General features: G+C 38.3%; 1 protein-coding gene across 4 annotated transcripts in view; it reads left to right on the top strand.

Moving 5' to 3' along the window:
• Nucleotides 1-21,940, top strand: part of Ppp1r1c (protein phosphatase 1 regulatory inhibitor subunit 1C) — a 117,665-nt gene that overhangs the window by 37,725 nt on the left and 58,000 nt on the right. For 3 of the 4 annotated variants that reach the window (XM_028763045.1, XM_028763044.1, XM_028763043.1), the window contains exons 3-4: nucleotides 13,539-13,573; nucleotides 16,637-16,697. The exons of the other annotated variant lie outside the window; for it this stretch is intronic. In XM_028763045.1, coding sequence (XP_028618878.1) covers nucleotides 13,539-13,573; nucleotides 16,637-16,697 — 96 coding nt within the window. The remainder of the gene's footprint in view (nucleotides 1-13,538; nucleotides 13,574-16,636; nucleotides 16,698-21,940) is intronic. 4 annotated transcript variants of the gene reach the window in all.

The following is a 21,940-nucleotide window of genomic DNA, read 5'->3' as shown; positions in this document are numbered from 1 at the left end:
CTCCTCCTCCTCCTCCTCCTCCTCCTCCTCCTCCTCCTCCTCTTCTTCTTCTTCTTCTTCTTCTTCTTCTTCTTCTTCTTCTTCAGTGGTTCTATCCCTTCTGATTTGGCCTTAAATTTTTATTACCAAGATCAGTAGAGTTTGGTGCTATCTAACACGTCCACATCAGTCTGCTATGAATCTGAATTCACTCGGCTTCATTCCTTCCAGCAGACCTGCTTTATAAGTTTATTATATAAATGAATGCATGCTTGATGACAAGATGGTGTTTACTGTACAAAGTTAGATCTTACATTTAAGTGCCTAAGTAAAATGTCTTGCTTTTCATTTCCACAACCTTAGGTCACTGTTCAACTTAGTTTTCAACAAATAAACATCTAGTTAGTCATGCAAGTGCCTTAATATTTAAAAAAAATGCTGTGAGGAATTATGAATATTTTTCTACAGAAACTTTACTTCCTGGCATTCTTACTGCCAATTCTAAATCCCCTAGGGGAAAGAAAGCTTAGTTTGTTTCTAAGCCCAGAATGGATTCACTGTAGGAATCCATGATATGTTCACTTGTTTTATTATGCCTTTGATCCATTTTCCCATGGGGGGGGTGGGGAAGCAATCACAAACAAAGACTGTGACTTTAAAAATGGAAAATAATTTTGAATTATAATGCATTCTACAGCTCACAAGTTGTTAACCACACAAGAGGAGCAGTAGGACTCCAATGTCAGCATCTTAATATTTTGTTCTTTTCTCAATATCTTTTCCAGATTTGTTAAAATTTGAATGTATTTATTTATTCTTCTCTCATATATTACATCCCAACTGCAGTTTCCCCTCCCTCCTCTCCTCTCAGTCTCTCCCAACCCCCTCTTCTCTCTCCCTGAGATCCACTTCTCTTCTGTTTTTCTTCAGAAAAAAATCAGGCCTCCCAGGTTTATCAACCAAACATGGTATCAACAAAGTACAATAAGACTAGGCACATACCTCTTATCAAGGGTTGATGAGGCAACTCAGGAGGAGGAAAAGGATACAAAAAGGAGGCAAAAGAGTCAGACATAGTCCCTGTTCCCACTGTTCAGAGTCCCACATGAACACCAAGATACACAACTATAACGTAGATGCAGAGAACCTAGGTCCAATCCATACATGCTCCCTGATTGTTGCTTCAATCTCTGTGAGCCCCTATGAGCTATGCTTAGTTGATTGTGTGGACCATGTTCTCCTGGTGTTCTTAACCTCTCTGGTTCCTATATTCCTTCTCCTCTTCTTCCATGGAATTCCCCAAGCTCAGCCTAATGTTTGGCTCTGGGCCTCCGCATCTGCTCCTATCAGTTGCTGGATGAAGCCTTTCTGATGACTACTAAGTTAGGCTCTGGTCTACAAGTATAGCAAAATCATTTCATTAATTTTTTCCAGTCCATTTGAATTTATCCTAGGATTCTGGACTACTGGTTCCAGCCGGTGGTTCCTGGCCCTCCAGACAAGGTCAAGCATGGGCTTCCTCTTGTGGTCTGGGTCTCAAGCTAGACCAGTCATTTGCTGGCCACTCCCACAAATTCTGTGCCATCTTTACCCAAGCACATCTTGCAGACAGGATAAATAGGTTGAAGGTTCTGTGACTGGATTTGTGTACCAGTCATTCCAGTGGAAGCCTTGCCTCCTTACAGAATTTTTTTTTAATTCCAAACTTTAATTCTTGCTGATGCTTCAAAGCTGGAAAGACAGATTCAGGAGCAAAGTGAAAATTCAACATCCATTTACATAGGCTGAAAACCTAGAACATGATATGCAAGGGGAGAGGATCAGGTCATGTATTTAACTGCCTAAGACTGAATGCACAAAAGTGAGAACTACTCTCCGGCTCTTAAAGCAACAGTTGACTGCTCTGGATGAATGTGAAAGGCTTCTGACTCAGCCTTCCAGGGCAACATCAGAGCAGTGCAGATCACTAAGCTGACCAAACATGCTCTCCACCATGTTATACTTGTCCTCCATCTTCCCAGGAACTGTATATCTTTATATTTGAGCCTATTTTTCTGATAATATCCAAGTTTACTATATCTTTGGTAGTTTTGTAGTATATAGAGTTTAGTTGGCAGTATATTCACCTGTGTTCTTTTGATGGAATGTGTGGTTTTTAATGTGTCTTATTCCATATTTCCCCAATTTGGACTTCTGGTGGCCTGAGTCAAAGTATCTTTTCCTTTCCTATACTTATGCCTTCTTGTCTCCTATTCATCAGAAGGACCGGAGGCCATGCTCAGCACCTATGCTCATGTTCAACTATGCTATTTGGACTAGTTAACCATATCCATTGTAAATGATTTGTAGGACTAAAATAAAGTATTGACTATCAATAATTTGGAATATCAATAGAATTGACCAATTCTTGACATTGGTTTGATGAAATTCAAACATACACTCTTCCAGGGCACAGGTCAAATCTGTAGTTTCGATGCTTAGATTTGAAGTATCTGGAATGGTGATTTGGAAAAAGGAATTGTGTGAACGCGGCTTATTTGGGGTATAATCCTAAAATGCAGTAGAGATGGAGACAGAAAAGGGAAAAACACTGTAGCAATTTCATTGGTGTGGAATAAAGACTAATGTACTGAGATGCTGCTGGAAGCATACAGGATGTCTTACTAGAGTTATCGAGCTGAAGAAATGGAGGGTGAACATCACATCTACTGACTTCCACTTGAAGAATGGGGGCTTGAAGGTCTTGTCTGTTGGCTCCAGTCCTCTGCTGGCTACAAACTATTCTAGGAGCATTCACTCTGCCTGTATGTGGATCTTTTAGAAACAGGGTTCTCTCAGAAGAAAAGAAAGATGCATGAGTTTGCCATGAATAAGTGCATGGGTTCTTTTACTTCAATAACAGAATTTTAATGCCTGTACCTTGATATGGAATGTACTCAGTTCTTCTCAGTGTCATTGCAAAACAACTCTTACCCCAAAAGCAAACGGAGATATTTTACTCCTGAGCCAAATATGAGTGATCACGCCTCAGGAACATGGCTTATTCAGATTGCCAAAATACCACATTTTAATGTGGAAACAGTTTCATAGTTATAGAGCATAAAAAAGGTCATAAATAAAGGAATTTTTCAAATATGTGGGTGAGAACATCAGGTAGATGGGTTACAGCACAGTGGGAAATGTGAAATCTCTGCTCTAGGTTTCAGATGCTTTCTTGGTCTTTGCAGTGGTAGAAACTAGATCTGTTAATACATTTCAAAAAGTTCCACATGATAGGGTATTAGGGCAGACAGAGAGATGCTCAGTGAAGCAGTGAATATCTATTTGTTAATGTTAATATTTAAAACGTCAGCACCCAATCTGGCTTGTTGTTAAAGGGCCCACCATCTTCCCGACTAGGCAGGGGCTGAGGCCATGAACAGTGGTGTGCTCCCACCGCTGCTCAACTCTGACCGCAGTTCATGCAGGCCAAAAGCACTGCTCCTGCCACCCACGAGACGCCAGCATGGGAGATGGCTCTGCCAATCTACCATGCTGTCTCCACAAGGCTGGGCTGAGCCCAGACCATCCTGCCATCCATGTGGTACCCAGTAGAAATGAGACTCTAATACTTAAAGATTATCCAAAGGCTTTATATGTTTGGTAATGCTAAATTAACAAGATGTCCACAAAATTAGAGATGTTACCCAATTAACTAGCCTAGATATAAGTTGTTACCTAGGACAGCCCTGAACCCGTGGTTCTCCATATCTCCTACATCCTGCCTCTCCCTCTTAACTCTTCTCTTCCTCTCCTCTTCTTCTCCTTCTGATTCCTCCCACATTTCCAAGTTTATTGTAAAATATCCAGCTACAGCTATTAGTAAGACTGAAGAAATCCCTATATTATTCTGTTCTGAATCTGCAATATTTGGTTTTACAATCCCAAAATTCTGAGCTTCTGGAATCTTGAAAATAGGTATGGCTTTTTCTCCTGAGAACCTTAGTTCATACTAGCTTTTAATGGGGCATTACAGTGTCAAAAGTGACAGATGACAAGTCCCATCAAGAATATTGAGGAACTGGAAGATATTAACTGAAGAAGAAGCAGGGGCATTGATCCCATTAACTGGAGATAATTCAAAAGGTTGATTTTTTTCAACTGTTTAATTTTAGCCATTATAAAAATCTGCAGAGTGTTGAAAGATGTGAATGACAAGAAATAATTTTTAAGAAATGGAAGGTAAAAATATTTATCTTAAGACATTTTCTTTGCCCTTAAATATGTGTAGGCAACCTCAAACAATAGACAGATTTGAAAACAAAACGAGTATTAAGGATAACAGCCAAGTACCAGAAAAGCAGAACATACCACTCAGCATTTTTCTTTCAATTTAATATTCATAGAGTTCTATTTGGAGGAATGTGAAATGTGTTTGGTCAACCACTTTATGTTCAGATTCATGTGTGTGGAAGCAAATTTGGTCCATCTGTTCTTAAATTATTTTTCTTGAACCACTAACATTTTATTTAGAAAGAACTGATTTCCAAGGAGTCTTATGACACCCTTGACCTTCTGCCAAGCTTGCTCCAAAGATCTGAAGTATGGCTGTTGTGTGCTGAACCATAATATAAGCAAGAATACAAGCTAAACTGTTGGATAAACATGCTACCATGGCATTCCTGTTATCATTGAGCATAGGAAGGGACAACCATATTTGTTATCACATACAAAGCCAGATATGCTATGCAAACGATCTGAGAAGACAGCAGATGCCACATCGATGTTTTGAGCATGCACCATATATTCAAAAAGAGAGTGCTGGCCCAAAACGGATTAGAGTGTGCTCTGGGAAATGACTCTCCATGTGGGTCATCAGGGAAGCTGCCAATCTCCCTGGTGGCTGTACTTGTCCCTTTATAGGCCTGGCTTTTTCAACCTTTCTTTTAACTGTGAGCAGGCAGGGTTTCCATCAAACCCTGTTGTTTACCTCTCTGCCTTTGTCTTAGCCCTCTATCTTCTCATTCTGTCTTCTGCTGGGCTTTCAGTCCTGAGCATGGCTTTTTCTGGATTTTCCCCACTTGTACAATCAACAATCATCCTAAAACCAACAATTTCATGAAAACTCAAAATCTGATCCCGACACTGGATGTGATCTTTAAGCCCCTGTCTTTTGTTGCTAGTCCCTGCATCTCCACCCATCCAGTCAATAGGCAAAACTTGGCCATTCTTCCTCTTAATTGTTTCTCCAGCCTGATTCAACAGTTCATCAAGCATTGCCTGAATACTGGCATCATAGCCTAACTGGGTGGCTTCTGAAGCCCAGTGACCACCTACCTCTTAGGATAATTTCTTAAAACAGAATTCTGATCATTGCTTTCCCTGCATCTATCTTCTTTCTTTCTCTTCATTCTCTTTTTCTCTCTCTCTTTTTGGAAGGACATGAAAAAATCTACTTTTATTTGTGAATTACCAGTATAACAGTATTAACCATGTTCTCGTGCTGTACCTTAGGTTTTTAGAATCATTTATCTTACACAATTGAAACTTTGTACCATTTGTTCTGATCTTCCTCATAAAGCTGAAAAGCATCATGCTACCTGTGAGGTATTTTTCTCTCTTTCCTGTGTATGTGGAAGGTACGTATATGTATGTGTGTGGTCACATATATGTAGGCGTATGTGTGTGCTTATAGATTCTATTTATGAGATATAGCCCCCAAATTGTTCATCAACTCAAATTAGAAATAGAGGTTAGAAGTTTAAGCTGGAAATTCATGACAAGAAACAAAATGCATGATAAATTTTAAAAAAATGTGTATTTACTTGTATGGAGTTATCCTCTCTAGAAAAGGAACGTGATTAAGTTTTATGAAGATCTCAAGGAAGTTTCTGTAAGTCACTGGCGGTGTTGGCAATCTGTTGAGGGAAAGAGGAAGCATTTCCCTGGCATGGAAACATGAAATCATTATCCCAAATATTGGTGAACAGCCAATTCTATTCTAAATGCACTATCCCATGCCTCATAGGGAAAGTGGGAGTTCTCCAAATGCCACCATCTCCATTCCTGCTGCCGGTCCACTCAGTCATTTCCACTCACAGTTAGACAGAGAGCTTCATTTGGGGATTCTGTCAAAAATAAATAGTGGTGTGCTATTTTAAGTAAAAGATAGATAAAATGGTAATCATTCAAAATGTCTAAAACCACAGTTACTCAAATTATGACCATTTGGAAGAAATTATAGCTAAAATGGCACAACACACAATATTGAACGATGTTGAATTCTTAATAATAGCTACTCCATTGATTTCTCTACATTTCCCAGAACATCAGATATCAGAGGATTATCTTTATGTTGATGTATTATGTTAATGTAAAAGATCTATATTTTATCATCGATTCTCCCAGTCTTTATTTCCAAAGGAGGTTTTTTTGTTAGTTTGTTTTTTGAATTATCATCTTGCAGTTTAAATTGCTACCAACTCAAAGTTGTTTTCCTGGAAGAAATGTGGCAAATTCAAGTTCAAACTTGCAAAAAGATGAAAAATAAAAATAAAAAAATAGAAAAGGGCCTTAAAGCCTGATGAGATAGAAGATACAGCAGCCCTTAAGTCCTCCAGTAACTTGAGTGTGGGAAGATAACTACGTAACTAACACTTAATATGAGAAGCTAAATTCATAAAAGTCAGGACGACTCATGAAAACATGTACTGAGGACTTCAGACGTTCCACCTCTATTGTTCTCTTTTCATCAGCTGGAAAGCAGCCACAGAAACTGAGACAGGTGAGCAGAAAGATACTTTGGAGTCATAAGACAATACATCATCTCAAGGGTTTTCTTTGCCATTTTCTTCTCATTGGTACTGATAGTGCATACAGTACACCTTGGTCTTATTGGATAGCCCTTAAATTGAGTTATTTTATAGAGGACTCTGGCAAAAAAAAAATTGATTTGGTAATGAGATTATCTACAATTTTTTAAAAAGGGGAAAGCTCGAAGTGGTGCTGAAGAGAAAATATGGCCAAGTGAGTCTTGGCACTGCAGGCTGGAGCTGGGCTTCGCGGTTTGTTTTCTCCACATCTCCCTTCCTACTGCACATAAATTCACTGCTCTGGTGGTTTCAATTTGAACCCCAGTTGTGATAAAAAAAAATTGAGAGCTTACAAGAGAACAGAGAAGAAACCACTGCCTAGTGGCTCAATTCGATGCCCCAAATAATATGCCTCCTGCAAGGCAGGACAGACTTCCAGTCAAAGGGCTAGTGACTGAGGCTGGCATTAGGAAGGGGGAGAGCTGGGGGAGCCAGTATGAGAGAGGTCACTGTAGCTGCAGAAAGGGAGCCCTACTCCACTTAGCCCTGCTGTGAAGTATCCAGCAGTCAGTTCAGTCCTTGGCATCTTGTAGTAAATGAAGGGTAGATGTATCCAGGATGCTAAATTATGCTTATTCCAAACCAGGATACTAGATCTACAAAGTTAATGACAAACCTAATGGCTTCAGGTGTGATCAGCAATGCAACACGGTCCCTCATTTGCACTTGGTTTATTCCTATTTTGTATCGGAAACTCACTGTGCTGATCCATCCTAAACTTATAGACACAAAGCCCTCTGTGGAGGCCCTGCCATTCCTTGTCTCCGTTTTGTATTGTTTAGTCATATAGGTTTAATAGTTCAGATGGGTACTAGATGTATTCCTGGGGTCTTCAGAAGGATGTCTCATCTTCAAATATGTGAAAGGAAATAGAGAACCAGCTAAAGGGCAACGATTTAGATTTCACAGCCATTTTCAGCGATCTGGTGGTAAATTCCTTTAGAGATTGCCAAATATAGCACCAGTCTCCTTGTAATTAAGCCTTTAGGGCACACACACACACACACACACACACACACACAAGTAAGTTGTTTTTTGAAGTGCTACTCTCATATAAAATAAAACTAACTTTTAGTCATGCTAGCAAAGATCAAAACAAGAAGCTAGTGAAAATATGCCAAGGATTTAGAGTCATAGCCAAGCTTGCTGCTAGCTTGGGTAACTCCATTTCCTAGACAGAAGGACTGAACATAAAACTGAAAGATGTCTTGAGCATTATTACTAGACCTATGCAAATGAATTTATAGCACACTTTCCTAATCAATAATAATTCCTGAATATATTGTCATATTCACATTCATAAAGAAATTAGTGTATAGGATGGATATGAAATATCTTGTGGTCCAGACCATATATTGGTGAGATGCTCTCCACCATGTGCATGTATGTGTGCCTGCATGTGCATGTGCGTGTGTGTGTGTATGTGTGTGTGTTTGTGTTGTTTTTCTTAGTTGTTCCCTGCCTTTTATTGTGAGACTGGCTTTCTCAGTGATCCTGGCTAGCTAGTAAGTTCTAGGGATCTGCCTGTTTCTGCCTCGCTAGTGCTAGGTTTCAGACCTGCTCTGCTGTGCCCAGCCCCCTTGTCTGGGTGCTGAGGATCTGAACTGAACTCAGGTCCTGTTGCTTAGTAACATGCATGTTACACCTGCACCATCTCCTCAACCCTCTCCTATTTCTAGACCAGTGGTTCTCAACACAGGGGTCACAACCCCTTTGGGACCCAGGTGACCCCTTCATAGGGGTCACTTATCAAATATCCTGTATTTTGGATATTTACAATATGATTCACAACAGTGGCAAAATTAAAATATGAAATAGCAAAAAATAATAATTTTATAAATTTATTTTGACCCAAACATATATAACTGTATACACATTTATATATTCATATTGTATAGAACATATATACTATAGAGTGCACATATAACCAAATAGCACATGAGTTTAGGGATCTCATTTGACAAACATAAAAATAATCAGTTAAGACGTTATTATATTCATTCTTTTTAAATCTACATGACTTCTATCATTCACTTCAAGCTTTGTTATTAAAGTATACAGAAACTTTGTACCTAGAAGAATATTCTTGCCTTAGAAGACACTTATATAGTGTTACTTAACTATAAATATTGCTTGCTCACAGGAGCAGGATTACTGACTAGCAGAATAGTTAACTAGTAACATCCCCAAATCCTTTACCATGATGTAAATGTAGACATTCAGACTATTTGGTTGGGGCTTTAAGGGTAAAAATGTGATCATTTAGATTGATGACTAATTTTTTCATAAACTCTTTGTGAGACTGAAATAATTATAAATATTACTCATGTTCTTATACATGAAAATTTTAAATCATCTACTATAGAATTATAATTTTAATAATAAATTTGGTCAGTAGCATTAAGTGATTTTGTGTTTCACAGAAATGTTAGCAATTTAAATAAAAATTTTAGCTTTTATTTCCACTTAAAGTTTCTCATCTCAGGAACTCATTTTATCTTTTTTAAGGCTCAATATTAAAGGATTGACTCATGATAAATAATCACACATACGGATATCAGTGTAACAGGAAAAAATAATATTGGAAAAAGGTCTTGGGTTTCTTCTTCCTGCTAGGGTAGGAGTGTTCATCTCTGCCTCCTCTCTCTCTCTCTCTCTCTCTCTCTCTCTCTCTCTCTCTCTCTCTCTCTCTCTCTCTCTCTCTCTCTCCCCCACCCTGGAGTATGTGTGTGTTCCTATCATTGTGACATATGCTTAGATAACACTAAGGGAAGGTTGTGACAAGTGACTTTCACTGTTATCTATTGGTCCTATTAACACACACACACACACACACACACACACACTGGTGGTGGCTTTATGAAGTTCAGTCCTATTGTAATGAATTCTGCCTATCTAGGTTATGATTAGTTATGATAACTTCTTCTCTCCTGCTACCTGATGGTATAATTAACATGGAACCTGTCTCCTCCATTTCAGTGAGGCGACATGTCCCTTTTTCAAGCAGCATTTCACATCTTGAGGAGAGGAAATTAAGCAGCCTATTAGGACTGGTGTTTCTATTCCAGTTACTTAGTAGTCATCCACGGCAGTTTGTCTTTTGCTGCCTGTCTTGCCCTGGATATGTGTGTAGGAGTTTTTTTCCAGCATAAGTAAAAATTGTGCCTTCTTGATACCAGGCTCCAAGTATTGTTTCTTTCACATAGGAAGTCATTCCTTGTACAGATGCTCTGAAAATTCCTGCTGCTTCTGCCTACTTCTGGATTCCAGAGCCACTTGGACCCAGTTTCTCCCCTGTTTATTCCTTTGTGCTTTTGTTTGTTTGTTATTTTTAATGTTTCAGGTTCCTAGAGTTTTTTGACTCCCTCTGACCATGGCTTCATCTTTCCAGTCATTTCTTGTTATGGTTAGCTGGTCACTGCTCTTCCCTTTGAACAGGAAAAGTCTTCAGCACATCATTTTGCAACACTGTTTTTACTTGAAGTTCTCCAGTTTTGTCTGAACTGACTTTCCTCGTTTGCATTTCTAAAATAGCTGCTTAAAGTAAAGGCTCAAGTGACCGTGTTTATCTAAATACAATCAGGAGTCTGCATCTTTTGAGTTTAGCCTAAGAAATTGTATCTCTCTCCATCAGAACCTTCTATTTATAAACTAGCACTGTTCTGCAAGAGATGCCCTACATAAATCATTCATTTCTTCTTGGTTCTAGTTGCTTCACGAGACTAATTCTATCAAAGAGTATATTAAATATGACTTTACAATCTTAGATTTTTCATATATATACATGAGAATCTATATGAATTTCATATATATATGCATATGTGTGTATACACAGACACAGACACACACACACACACACACCCCTTGATTTTGATTTCTTCCTAGTCTCCAGAAACTCACATAGCAAAGTCAAGGATCCTTATTTTTCCTGATTCCCTTTTGAATCATGTAGCATGATGATGTTTATGGACATTTGAGTGTTGAAAGAGGAGAGAATTAAAAGTAAAAACTCTGTAAATCTTTCCAGAAAATGAATAGCTTTAATATGGTTTGTGTGTGCATGTGTGTATTTCTGTGTGCTTGGGTGCCTGTATGTCTCTGTGTGTGTGTTTGTGTTGGTGTTTGTTTGGGTCTGTATGTGTATCTGTGTGTGTCTCTATGTCTCTGTGTGTGTGTGTTTCTGTTTGTCTATGTGTGTGTGTGTTGGTGTGTGTCTGGGTGTGTATATGAATCTGTGTGTGTGCCTATGTCTATGTGTGTGTCTAGGAATGTCTATGTGTCTATGCATGTCTGTCTCTGTATCTATGTGTGTGTTTATCTGTGCGTGTCTGTATGTGTATGTGTTTTTGCATGACTGTGTCTGTATATGTTGTGTCTGTTTGTGTCTGTCTATGAGTGAGTCTGTGTCTATGTGTGTATGTGTGTCAGTGTGTTTAGGTGTGTGTGTGTGTCTGCATGAGTGAATGATTAAATTGTCCAAAAAGGGACATCAGATCTCTTAGAGCTAGAGTTATAGGAATATGTGAGTCACCAGACATCAGTGCTAGGATATAAACTCTGGTCCTTAGAACAGGGTATCACATGCTCTTAACTGCAGAGAGATCGCTAGCCATCAAATTTTGTAGTTTTTAATTATGATTAACCATTCAGAAAGCTTCTCATCAATTAAAAATTTATTTTGTTCAATTGTACCCAAAAGTAATGTTATTTTTCTGATTACTGAGCAAGTTTAACAATATTTGAATACAAGTATCTCTTTGCATATTTTATTGGAGATCCAGTATTCCTGAAAATTGCTGAAGTTGGCCGTGGAGCTCACAGTTTGTAGCCTGGAAGAGAACATGTGGTCACTATAAATGTCATGATGATGTTACCGAGAGCTGGCAAAACTTGAATGTGCTTTTATGGGTCTCCTTTGTTGGTGACAACTTCCATGGTAAAAATTATTAGGAACATGGTGTTTGTCTTTATTCTTCTTGTAAATGTGTCCTATGAGCAGACACTGGGAGTTTATATAAGGTGTTAGGAGGGCAGGAGGATTATTGTCCCCAATCCAACAGCAACCTAGGAAGGAAAATAAATGAATCATCAGTGAATATTTTTAAAATCTATAACATGTTTTTGAATATCTTAACTTCTGTATGTGTCCCTTTGGCTTGAAGCTTATTTAATTTTAATTCTTTACTTTCAAGATGGAGATCTAGGACTGAGGTTTCTTTTTTTTTTGTTCCATCTTTGCTTCTTCAACAATGGGAATTTTGTCACCATAACAACAAAACCAATGAAAGTCTTATTTAATTATATAATGAAGATAGTTCTTACTGGAAAGATATGCTTTTAATGTGTCTTATGATAGAGTAGGAAATGTGCAAAGTGAATAATTAGAGCTCATTTGGAGGTTAAAAATGTTAGATTAGACACTAGCTCAAATACAGAAAAGCCCTAGATCATAAGTCCAATGCTGACTGATGTGATCAGTTAGCATTACAACCTGCCACTGTGCTAGCATTGCTACAGTGGATTATCATGAAAAGGTGATAGCAAAAGCTTCCTCACTGACACATTGAAGCTTTCCAGTGTTGTTATGTTATGTACTCATATCTAGAAAGAAACTCGTTTGCTTCCTGTAGCTAGCTCTGGGTAACTGCATGGCACATCCAGCTCTGTCTGTGCCTCTATTGAATCTGTAGATTGCTTTTTGTAAGATGGACATTTTTTTGTGGTATTAATCCTACCAATCCATGAACATGGTGGAGCTTTCCAGATTCTGACATTTTTTTAAAAATTTTTCTTCCGCATCTTAAAGTTTTTATCATACAAGTCTTTCACTTGCTTGGTTATCATTATTCCAAGATGTTTCATATTATTTGTGGCTATTGAAAAAGGTGTTATTTCCCTGATTTCTTTCTCAGTCCATTTGTCATTTGTATATAGGAGGGCTACTGATTTTCTCAGGTTAATTTTGCATTCAGCCACGTAAGTTGTTGATATTCATAGACAAATTCCTCATTCAGTTCTGGACTATTAGATTAGTTGTTTGGTTTGGAGACTAACATGAAGAATAGGAAAGGATCAATAGGTCAAGAATCCAAGACAGAAGCTAATAAAGTGAGGAGGAAAGACTCTCAACTCCAAACAGGCCTCTGTGGAATGGTAGACGTGGTGATGCCCAGCCTCCTAATTCCTCTTTGTCTAGCCTGTGAGAAGGGTCTGAACATTCCCACGAGAAAGGCTTGGCAGTTGCTGGCTCTGTATAGAGCCCAGTGGAAGGGGAACTGTTGCCCTCTTAGGAGTCATGGAGATTAAGCTGACAGTGAAATCAGGGCTTGTCTGTGACAACTTTGAAGACCTTGAACAGCAATATCCTAACGTTGTTGGTAAAATGTGGGAAAATAGATTACAACAGAAAGATGTGCATGACTTGACACAGTCATGGCTGAGTCATATCCCTGATGTCCTCTCCGGATGCTGAATGCTGGCAATCTGGGTTGTCACGTATAGGGTTTTCCCTTGTGTTTTTTTGGGGAAAATAATCTCTCAGGGCACATCTTACCTGTCTCCCTATCCTTCTCAGACCTACCTCATAGGTGTTATACAGGCATGTGGCAATTGTTTAAGATGTTTCCATATATGTTTTTGAAAATATTAGCATGTAGTTATAAGGAATACAGTTACATTTCTAATGAGTTATGTCAACTTCTCTTTCAGAAATTGATGAGAAGAGGGTGACTAACACACCAGAAGTAAGTTTCCCTATGTTTTGTATACATGTGTTAGAACACAACTGTAGAAATATTACAGTGCTGCTTTGTTTTTTCCTTATTCTGAGATCAAATCCAAGATCTTATACACAGGCACATTCTCCACTGAGCTAAATGCTCATCTCATCATAGTCTTTGAAATAGAATTCTTTGGCATGAGTCTACATTTGTATTAACTGTGTGGGTGATAATGGCATAGATAACGTAAACAAATGACCTACATAATGCTATAGACAGTACTTAGGTTGCTTTTTCCAATGGGCAGTAAAGCAGTATGACAAAAATCCCTGCCTCTCCATTACCTTGCTTCTTGTTGAAACTCTAAGCCCTGCAAAATTTCTAAATTAAAACATTGACTTTAGTGGTAAGATATGTAACTGACAGTTTTAATTTTCTGAGTGATTATATGTGAAAATGATAAGTAGTTCTAGGCAACATGGAAATTCAGGAGTAAATAAACAGAGGTAGTGCTAAGCACACTTTAAAAGGTCTGTAGCAATTTAGAGCCCAAGTGAGCTCTTGTCTTAGTTAGGGTTTCCATTATCAGCATGGTAGAAAGCAGGGCAGCATCCAGGCAGGCACGGTGCTGGAAGAGCTGAGAGTTCTACCTCTTGTTCTGAAGGCAAACAGAAGACTGGCATCTTCAGGCAGCTAGGAGGAAGCTCTCAAAGCCCACTCCCACAGTGACACACTTCCTCTAACAAGGCCACTCCTCCAAATAGTGTTACTCCCTTAGACAAGCATATTCAAACCACCACAGTCTCATAGCTGAAGTCCAGGTAAAATGAGTTCCTCTGGAGTCTTGTTAAACCAGAACTTATGAGTTCACCAAATGCTGTGTTCAAATGAAAATTCAGTGCCAGTCTGAACCTTGTACAGCTCTCAACTTGTTCATGTCTATATTCAGATAGAAAGTAGGAGGCAAGGGAGACTTGGGATCTGATAGAGTATATAAAATATGAAGAATTATAGAAATCCAGTAATAGAACATAGAAAGAATGAATGGGCTGTGGGTATAAGCAGTTTCAATGATCATGAGTAAACATACGACACCCATAGAAGAAATTCTAGAAATTGCAAAATACTGATTCACATTTCGTACAGCCTTAAACAATTTACCGAGAAAGTAAGAGCAAAATAGCTTTGAAAACTAAGGACTTATGTAAAGTAGCTTTCATTACGTTTCACCATTATCCTACTAAGAGACAACATATCATCGCTGTAGAATTAACATTCTACTTATCTTAGAGAGTGTATATGGAAAAAGATACATGAAATCCCAGAGGTAGTGGTTGTTACTGAAGATCAGCCCAACATGACTGAAGCAAGAATGGGGCCTCAGAGTTATCAATCACCCATGCAGTTAGTGTTAATGCAGACTGCTCCCAAAGAGCTCCTGTGTGAGAGCCTGGGTTTCATTCTCAGTAAAAGGGGGAAAACATGCTCATGCGCTAAGCATTTGACAAGTATCTGTTTCAATTTTCTTACCTTTAATTTGATAGCTTTACTTTACATCAGTAAATAATCAATATCATTTGGATGACGATTTTAAGTACAATTTAGCTCGCACAAATGTGCCTCTGGTCAAGTTAAAACTTCAAAAAATAATTTCTACTTCCTTTAAAATTCTACACCTCTAATTCTTTCTTATATGCATGGAAACATAATACCACCCCTAAAATATATCTTGTAACTATTTATACTTCAGTTTTGCTCAGCAAAGATCACTTCAGACACTGGAATTCATTGATTAGGGCCTTTTCATTCATCACATTAAAATATGATTTTATATATGTACATGTATGCATACATATATGCGTATATATATATATGTTTATATAATTTTTCCTTTTGACACAAAATCTCAAGTAGCCCAGGCTGAGCTCAGTGTCACTAAATGGTAGTTGTTGGCTTTGAACTTCTGACCCTCCTTCTTCCATATCTCTAGTAGTAGGATTACAGACATATGCAGCTATACTCTATTTTATGACACGATGGAGATCAAATGCAAGGCTTCATGCATGCTATGCAACACTACATTTCTATCATTTCAATAAACACATTGTTAAAATAAAGTCACTTGAACACAATATGATTGATGAATGAACTATATAAATAATAAATATTCATATTATAGACATGATTCTACATGATCATAGAATGGTGGTTTTGACTCCAAAGTGTGTTCTTATTTTTATCATTTTAAAAATAAAACTTGATCTGGGGTGTTTAGGTGATGATGCTGTGTAGCAGTTTTGGTAAGAAAGGACTTAGCTTTTGCACAAACAAAAGAATATGTGGCCTTAGCATTTTCATTCTGAATAAAAGCAGAGTTTAGATTGAATGTGGCAACTTAAGATTGCTTTTATGAATGAAGGACTCAAATTATTTTGGAACCCTCATTAACTGCAGAGTCAGATAATATATGTATATGTGTTTATATATTGTATATGTGTATATATTATGTGTTTGTCTCTATATATACATGAAATATACTTTGTATCAGAGCATATATTTTTGCAATTGAATTTATATTCTTTTATTTCCTTAAAATAAACTAATCTGGGGGCAAGCAACATGGCTCAATAGGTTAAGGCACTTGCCACCAAGTCTGACACCTCAAGTTTGATCTTCAGGACCTACATTGTAGAAGGTAGGAAGCAACTCTATAAATTGTCTTCTGACCTACACACATGCACCATGAAGTGTGTTCACCCACAAACATACACACACAACAAATACATAAACAAGTGTAATAAAATCACATACACTCTGAATCTAATGCTAATAACGAAATTTTAAAAAAATAAAAAAAATCATAACATTTGTGAATTCTATGATGAAACATACCCTCTGGTTTATGTAGCTTGGAGGTCTGTGGTATCACTGACCATATCAATAATTGATTACAGCTATAGCACTACTTCTAGACAGGGAAACATCACACAGCCCTTTGAGATACAGTGCAGTTTTTGTCTATTTCACAGGTCTGGCAGCAATGTACTTTTAATGCACGTCTAATGCTTTCGATTTCCTTGTCCACAGTCGCAGAATGCATCCCCTAAGCAAAGGAAGCAGAGTGTGTACACGCCACCGGCCATAAAAGGTACTGCCAGGTACCGTTTTGGGGTGTCGTGAGTGATGGGTGTCAGGACTGCCAGGCTGTTCGTCTGCTGATCATATATGCTTGTCTCAGCTTTGCTTCCAGCAGCGGGGTGGAGGTGGGGAAGACTTTCCCTCTCTGAAGCTTTGTTTCATTGTGAAAGAAACAGACAGTTGAAGGACTGGTAACTTGGAGAGTCTCAGAATCTTAGAATGGGGGAAAAAATCAAATTTCAAAGTAACGACAAAGATTTTTTCTTTTACCTTTATTTATATTTTTCCTTCGAAAGAATATCCCCCGAATCTCTAATTGTCCTTGTTGATTGGCACATGATTATTAGTTTGTTTACCCTTAACTCAACCAGAGCAGAAGCGCTTCGGCTAGGTAGAAATGTATTGTCAAGAGTCATCTCGTTGTCTCCTGTCAGGACCAGATCTACTGAACCCAATCGAGCACCAATTTGCTGTACTCCTAACAGCTGTCCAGAACACATCAGAGAATGCTGGCTCAGAGGCTGGCATTTCCCCAGAACTTCTCCTCAAAATTAGAACTGCCAAGTAACATTTAAGTGTATCAGTATTTTGACAAATACTAGTTCCAAGAAAGGCTTCTTTTCTTTTTCACACAAAAATGTTCCTGACACAAGGCAGTGACTGTTCAGGCCAGTATCTCCCATTCCAGCTCGGCTCCCTGGTTCTTGGCTCAGGGTTCATCACACTGCCCTTCAGCTCTGATTCATTGTGGAAGAAACCAGTGGGGAAGCTTAGAGGTCCAAACCAGAGCTAGAACTTCCTCTTTTTATTCTCTTTTCAGGGAGGTGGGATATAAATGGACACATAGCTACTTTCAGTAAACTTCTGTCCTGTGCAGTTAAAAAAGGCTGTGTCTGTTTGTAGAAAGAAGAGTAAATAATGCATCCATCTGTGTTGTAGTTTATCCCAAGGCAATTATTGAATTCCTAGGTTTCACTGTCTAAAGATCAGTATGGGGCTTTCAAGATAGTTCTTCATTATAAGTGGTTTGTATTTTTCAAGACACATCAGTTTTGGCATGAATGGACAACAATGAAGATGTATGTGCAGTTGCTCAATTATTTCCTCTGTTCTATTTTGGGTTGGCTTAAGCTAAATAAAGTAGTACTGTCCTCATGTCCTCAGAGAATAACTATATTATTTTGAAAGGAAAAACTTAAACTCAAAGGCCTAAGGGGCCATGGCGTTCATTATTTTTAGCTTTCAAATATCCTAAGAATGTGGGACGTTAGCATTCAGAGAAGCTCGTTGTATTGAAGCATTTTTAGAATAACTTTATACTGCAGAGTCTGGAGACTGTTCTTCAACAACCAGCATCTGCAGTAATGACTGAAAGGCTTAAGAAAGTTTAGCCATTTGTTCAAGAAGGCATCAAGTATTGATACAAATCAGTTAGTGAGTGTCTATGTGAGTTTTCAGCATACTATAAAAGAAAAAGCCAAATCAGAATACTTTTCTCAGTCTATCTCTTCCTAAGAGCTGGAAATACGTGTCTGAAAACCAGTGTAACCAACGGTATCATATGGTCTCTTGTGAGCACAGTGAGGAGGTTTAATCATAATAAAGATTGCTGAACAAAGAGAGTATTCTTGAGACACTAAACACACTAATGCAGTTGTCCCCAAATGAAAGTTTTTTGGACTGCAGTGGGATTTTGCAACAGGTGAGTGTAGAATGGTTTGCTGGGAGTGCAAAGTACCAACAGATGCAATCAACAGGAGTGAAGAAAAAATGTGCTCTGAGGCAAAGTCTACAGTGGTTTCATGAAGGAGCCAGTGACAGATTGGCTAGAATAACAAAGAAGGCAGAGCCTGTCTCCTTTTGATTGAGGAGTTATGGGTTAAGGAGAAAAGGTAGAAAGAGATGGTGAACTTCACTCTGCTCCTGCCCCCCACTAACTCACAGAGTCATTTACATTTTTTCTTTTGAAATTACTATAGTATAGACAGTCGGCTTTGAAAAAGCATACCCAGGTAACCTGTTTGTGTCGGGGAGGATTTCCTAGGAAGATGCAAAGGAGAAGAAATGAAACATAGCCTCGTATGTTATTTTACCAGGCAGTGTCTGGAGGGAGGTATTGATGACCCACAAGATCTCCAGTTTGCAACTAACTACTAAATTTCTTCACTTGGATGCTATCAGCCTTTGCAAACTTAATATGTCCTGAAACAAACCTATAAAGCTCTTTTCTGGATTTCTCCATCTTGGTTAAATTGTCTCTAGCTGTTCAGATAAAAAATCTTGCATAATCCTAATTGGTCTAGAGGTTTAAGGAAACAAAAAGTTGGGTAGGTCAGGAAGCAGAGCTGGATCCGGAAAGAGTTGCAGGAGTGGGGATGATTACGGTCAGTACTCCACTGTACTGTGTGAAGTTACCTAGCTTCTTTCTGGGCACTCTATTAGGTCATCTGCTGAGACTCCTTCAAGCATGGATTTATGGCCCTTGTTGTTACTGCTGTTCTGCTCCTTGCTACTATTTACATGAAAATTCAATATTAGACGCCTAAATATTTCAAGACTTCTTTCAGGTCTGTATCCCATCCTGATGCCAAACATAGCTGCCAATTAGTTTCTTTTCACACATTCTTTATTTCCTAAGAATATCCACTGTATGTAAATACATCTTTTGCCGGGTGGTGGTGGCACATGCCTGTAATCTCAACACTTGGGAGGCAGAGGCAGGCGGATTTCTGAGTTCGAGGCCAGCTTGGTCTACAGAGTGAGTTCCAGGACAGCCAGGGCTATACAGAGAAACCCTGTCTCGAAAAAAAAACAACAAAAAATAAAAAATAAATAAATAAATAAATAAAATAATAAATAAATAAATAAATACATCTTTTAAAATCAACTTATTATTTGGAGTGAAGACAGAACAGAAGACAAAGAGGCAGCTATGCCTGAAATTTCCTTCCTGCCCCCAAACTTAATCTCTTGGCATAATCTCCCTCTGATTAGCTTTTGCCAGCACCTAGCACCCATGTGTGTGTTTCAACAAATAGTAAACTGACCATGAGTCTAAAATTTCTGAACCTTGGTCATGTACAGATTTCCATATTCACCAATCATCTCTTACTGTATATTATGTCTTTTTTTTCCTCCAGCAAAATGGAAGTCAACACTGTCATTTCAATAGGATTTTCTGTCTTTAGAGCCAGGCTGTTAGACTAGCATATCCTAGTTTATCTCCTGATTCTATTTTTCACTCTAGTTTTGATGATCTCAGTGGTGGGCTATCCACAGAGAAAATAAATGTATCTTTCATATTCTTAATTCAAGTTCATTACAAATCTATCAAATAGAACAAACTGCAGACAGAGAGAGCACCCTGGAGCACATGTGTCTCTCTCTGGTTGACACTCATTTTGACCGACACAATTTAACAATTATCTACCAGACATGATAGGGTTTTATCCTATCAAACCACAAGTTCTCAATCACTCTTCACTGACAGGTTGTTGTGTTTTAGATATCCTGTGCTCACCATACATTTTATGACTATGGGGATTAATCATATATTTAAGACATATATTGTTCTTAAAAATGACAGAAGTTGACATTTTCATCGAAAATGTTTCTTTCCCCTTACCCTGTAATCTAGTGCTTTATGATCAGATAAGCAGAAAGTTCTGAAAATTATCATCAAACGGACAGCTGATGACTGGAGAGCCCTGTGCACTTTCCAGGTTTTTATTTATGTGGTGGTCAGTCTGCAATTTACAGAACAGCCAATTAAATTATTGTTGGATTGCTTGAATCTTGTTTTCAGAAAAGCAAAGTGAATTTGAATCCCAGCACAGGAAATGTCTGACTCATTTCCGTGCCGTGTGTGTGTGTGTGTGTGTGTGTGTGTGTGTGTGTGGTCTTCTACTGGAATTGAAATGTGTTCTACTACAAAGTGAGTGCTATTGATTTAGGTGGAAACTTGAACATTAACCAGAGGAGCAGATAGAGAATCCACTTAGTGTGACAGAGCCCATTAGTATTATATTTCTATTCTAAATGTTACTAAGTTATATGTTTCATTTACTTGGGAAGCAACCATTTTCTTCTCATCCTTTCTAATTTCTTGTAAAAGAAATTTTTAGTTGCTTCAGTGTCCTGTGGTTGTTCTTCTCAGTTGATGTATCGTGTAGACCTTCAGATGTATAAGGCATTATAACCCCTAAGCTTTTGTTTTGATTTCTTCCAAAGATAGCTGCAATCATAAATATTTAATCTTAATTTAGCCTCCTCTCACAAACAGAGCAATAAATGAAAATAAAATACAACTCAGTGTAGGGATTGAATGACCTAGTAGGAAGGCTAAAATAGTTTTAAGGGGCGGAACCAAAGATGTGGCAAGGGGTTTGGAGTATTCCTGGAGGATAATCCATCTTCTCTTCAGGTGATGCTGCTTGTCACACTGATTTCAGAGAGCACAACATGAATGCACAGCATTTTGAGTGATAATCATCAGGATTCATAGGTGAGCACCTACACTTGTGAGCTGTGCAACCTTCAGAAAATCAGGGTCAATCTTTTTTTTTTTTTTTTGCCTTCTCTTTTTGATGAAATGGAGATGATCTGCCATGAATTGCTAGGGAAAGTGAAGCAGAATGAAATTTGATACCTAAAATAGGCATATCATTCGTGGGTCCATTTTTAAGAGCTATTTGAGCCCTCAATGGAAAGTGAAATGTAACCATATCCATTTCTATCAAAGTCTTCATTCAGAGTTCAGCAGTGCGGTGATAGGAAAAACATAGCCAGGGACGGAAGAGCTGGAGAAAGGATGAAAACCCCCGCTGCACATCTATCTTCGCCCAGTGGGAATGAAGTCTGCTCTAAGGGTACCAGGTCCTACAGAGAATGAGTTCACACCTTTTGCAAGAGTGACTATGCTTTGATTTAGTTTAGCTACAGCCAAATTTAGAAACTTTTCTTTGACATTCTGGTTCCCTTTCCAAACAATCTGTAGCTCCACTTTACTCAGTTGCTCCTCACAAATGCCATGTCCACCTATCCCAGGTGAACCAGTAGGGTGATCAGATGTAGTAGTAGTATTTAAGTTCCCAGAAAGCATACGAGTGAGGTGTTGGTTATGGTGAATCTGGGGTGCAGACACAAAGATTACAGTGACTATGTCTTGGCAGGTTGATAAATACTATATATGGATCTATATCTATATCTATATCTATATCTATATCTATATCTATATCTATATCTATATCTATA

This window comes from Grammomys surdaster, unplaced genomic scaffold, assembly GCF_004785775.1.
Source record: "Grammomys surdaster isolate TR1022 unplaced genomic scaffold, NIH_TR_1.0 136, whole genome shotgun sequence".
Taxonomy (NCBI): Eukaryota; Metazoa; Chordata; class Mammalia; order Rodentia; family Muridae; genus Grammomys; species Grammomys surdaster.
Note: the sequence above shows the minus strand (reverse complement) of the source record. Positions and strands in the feature narration are given on the sequence as shown.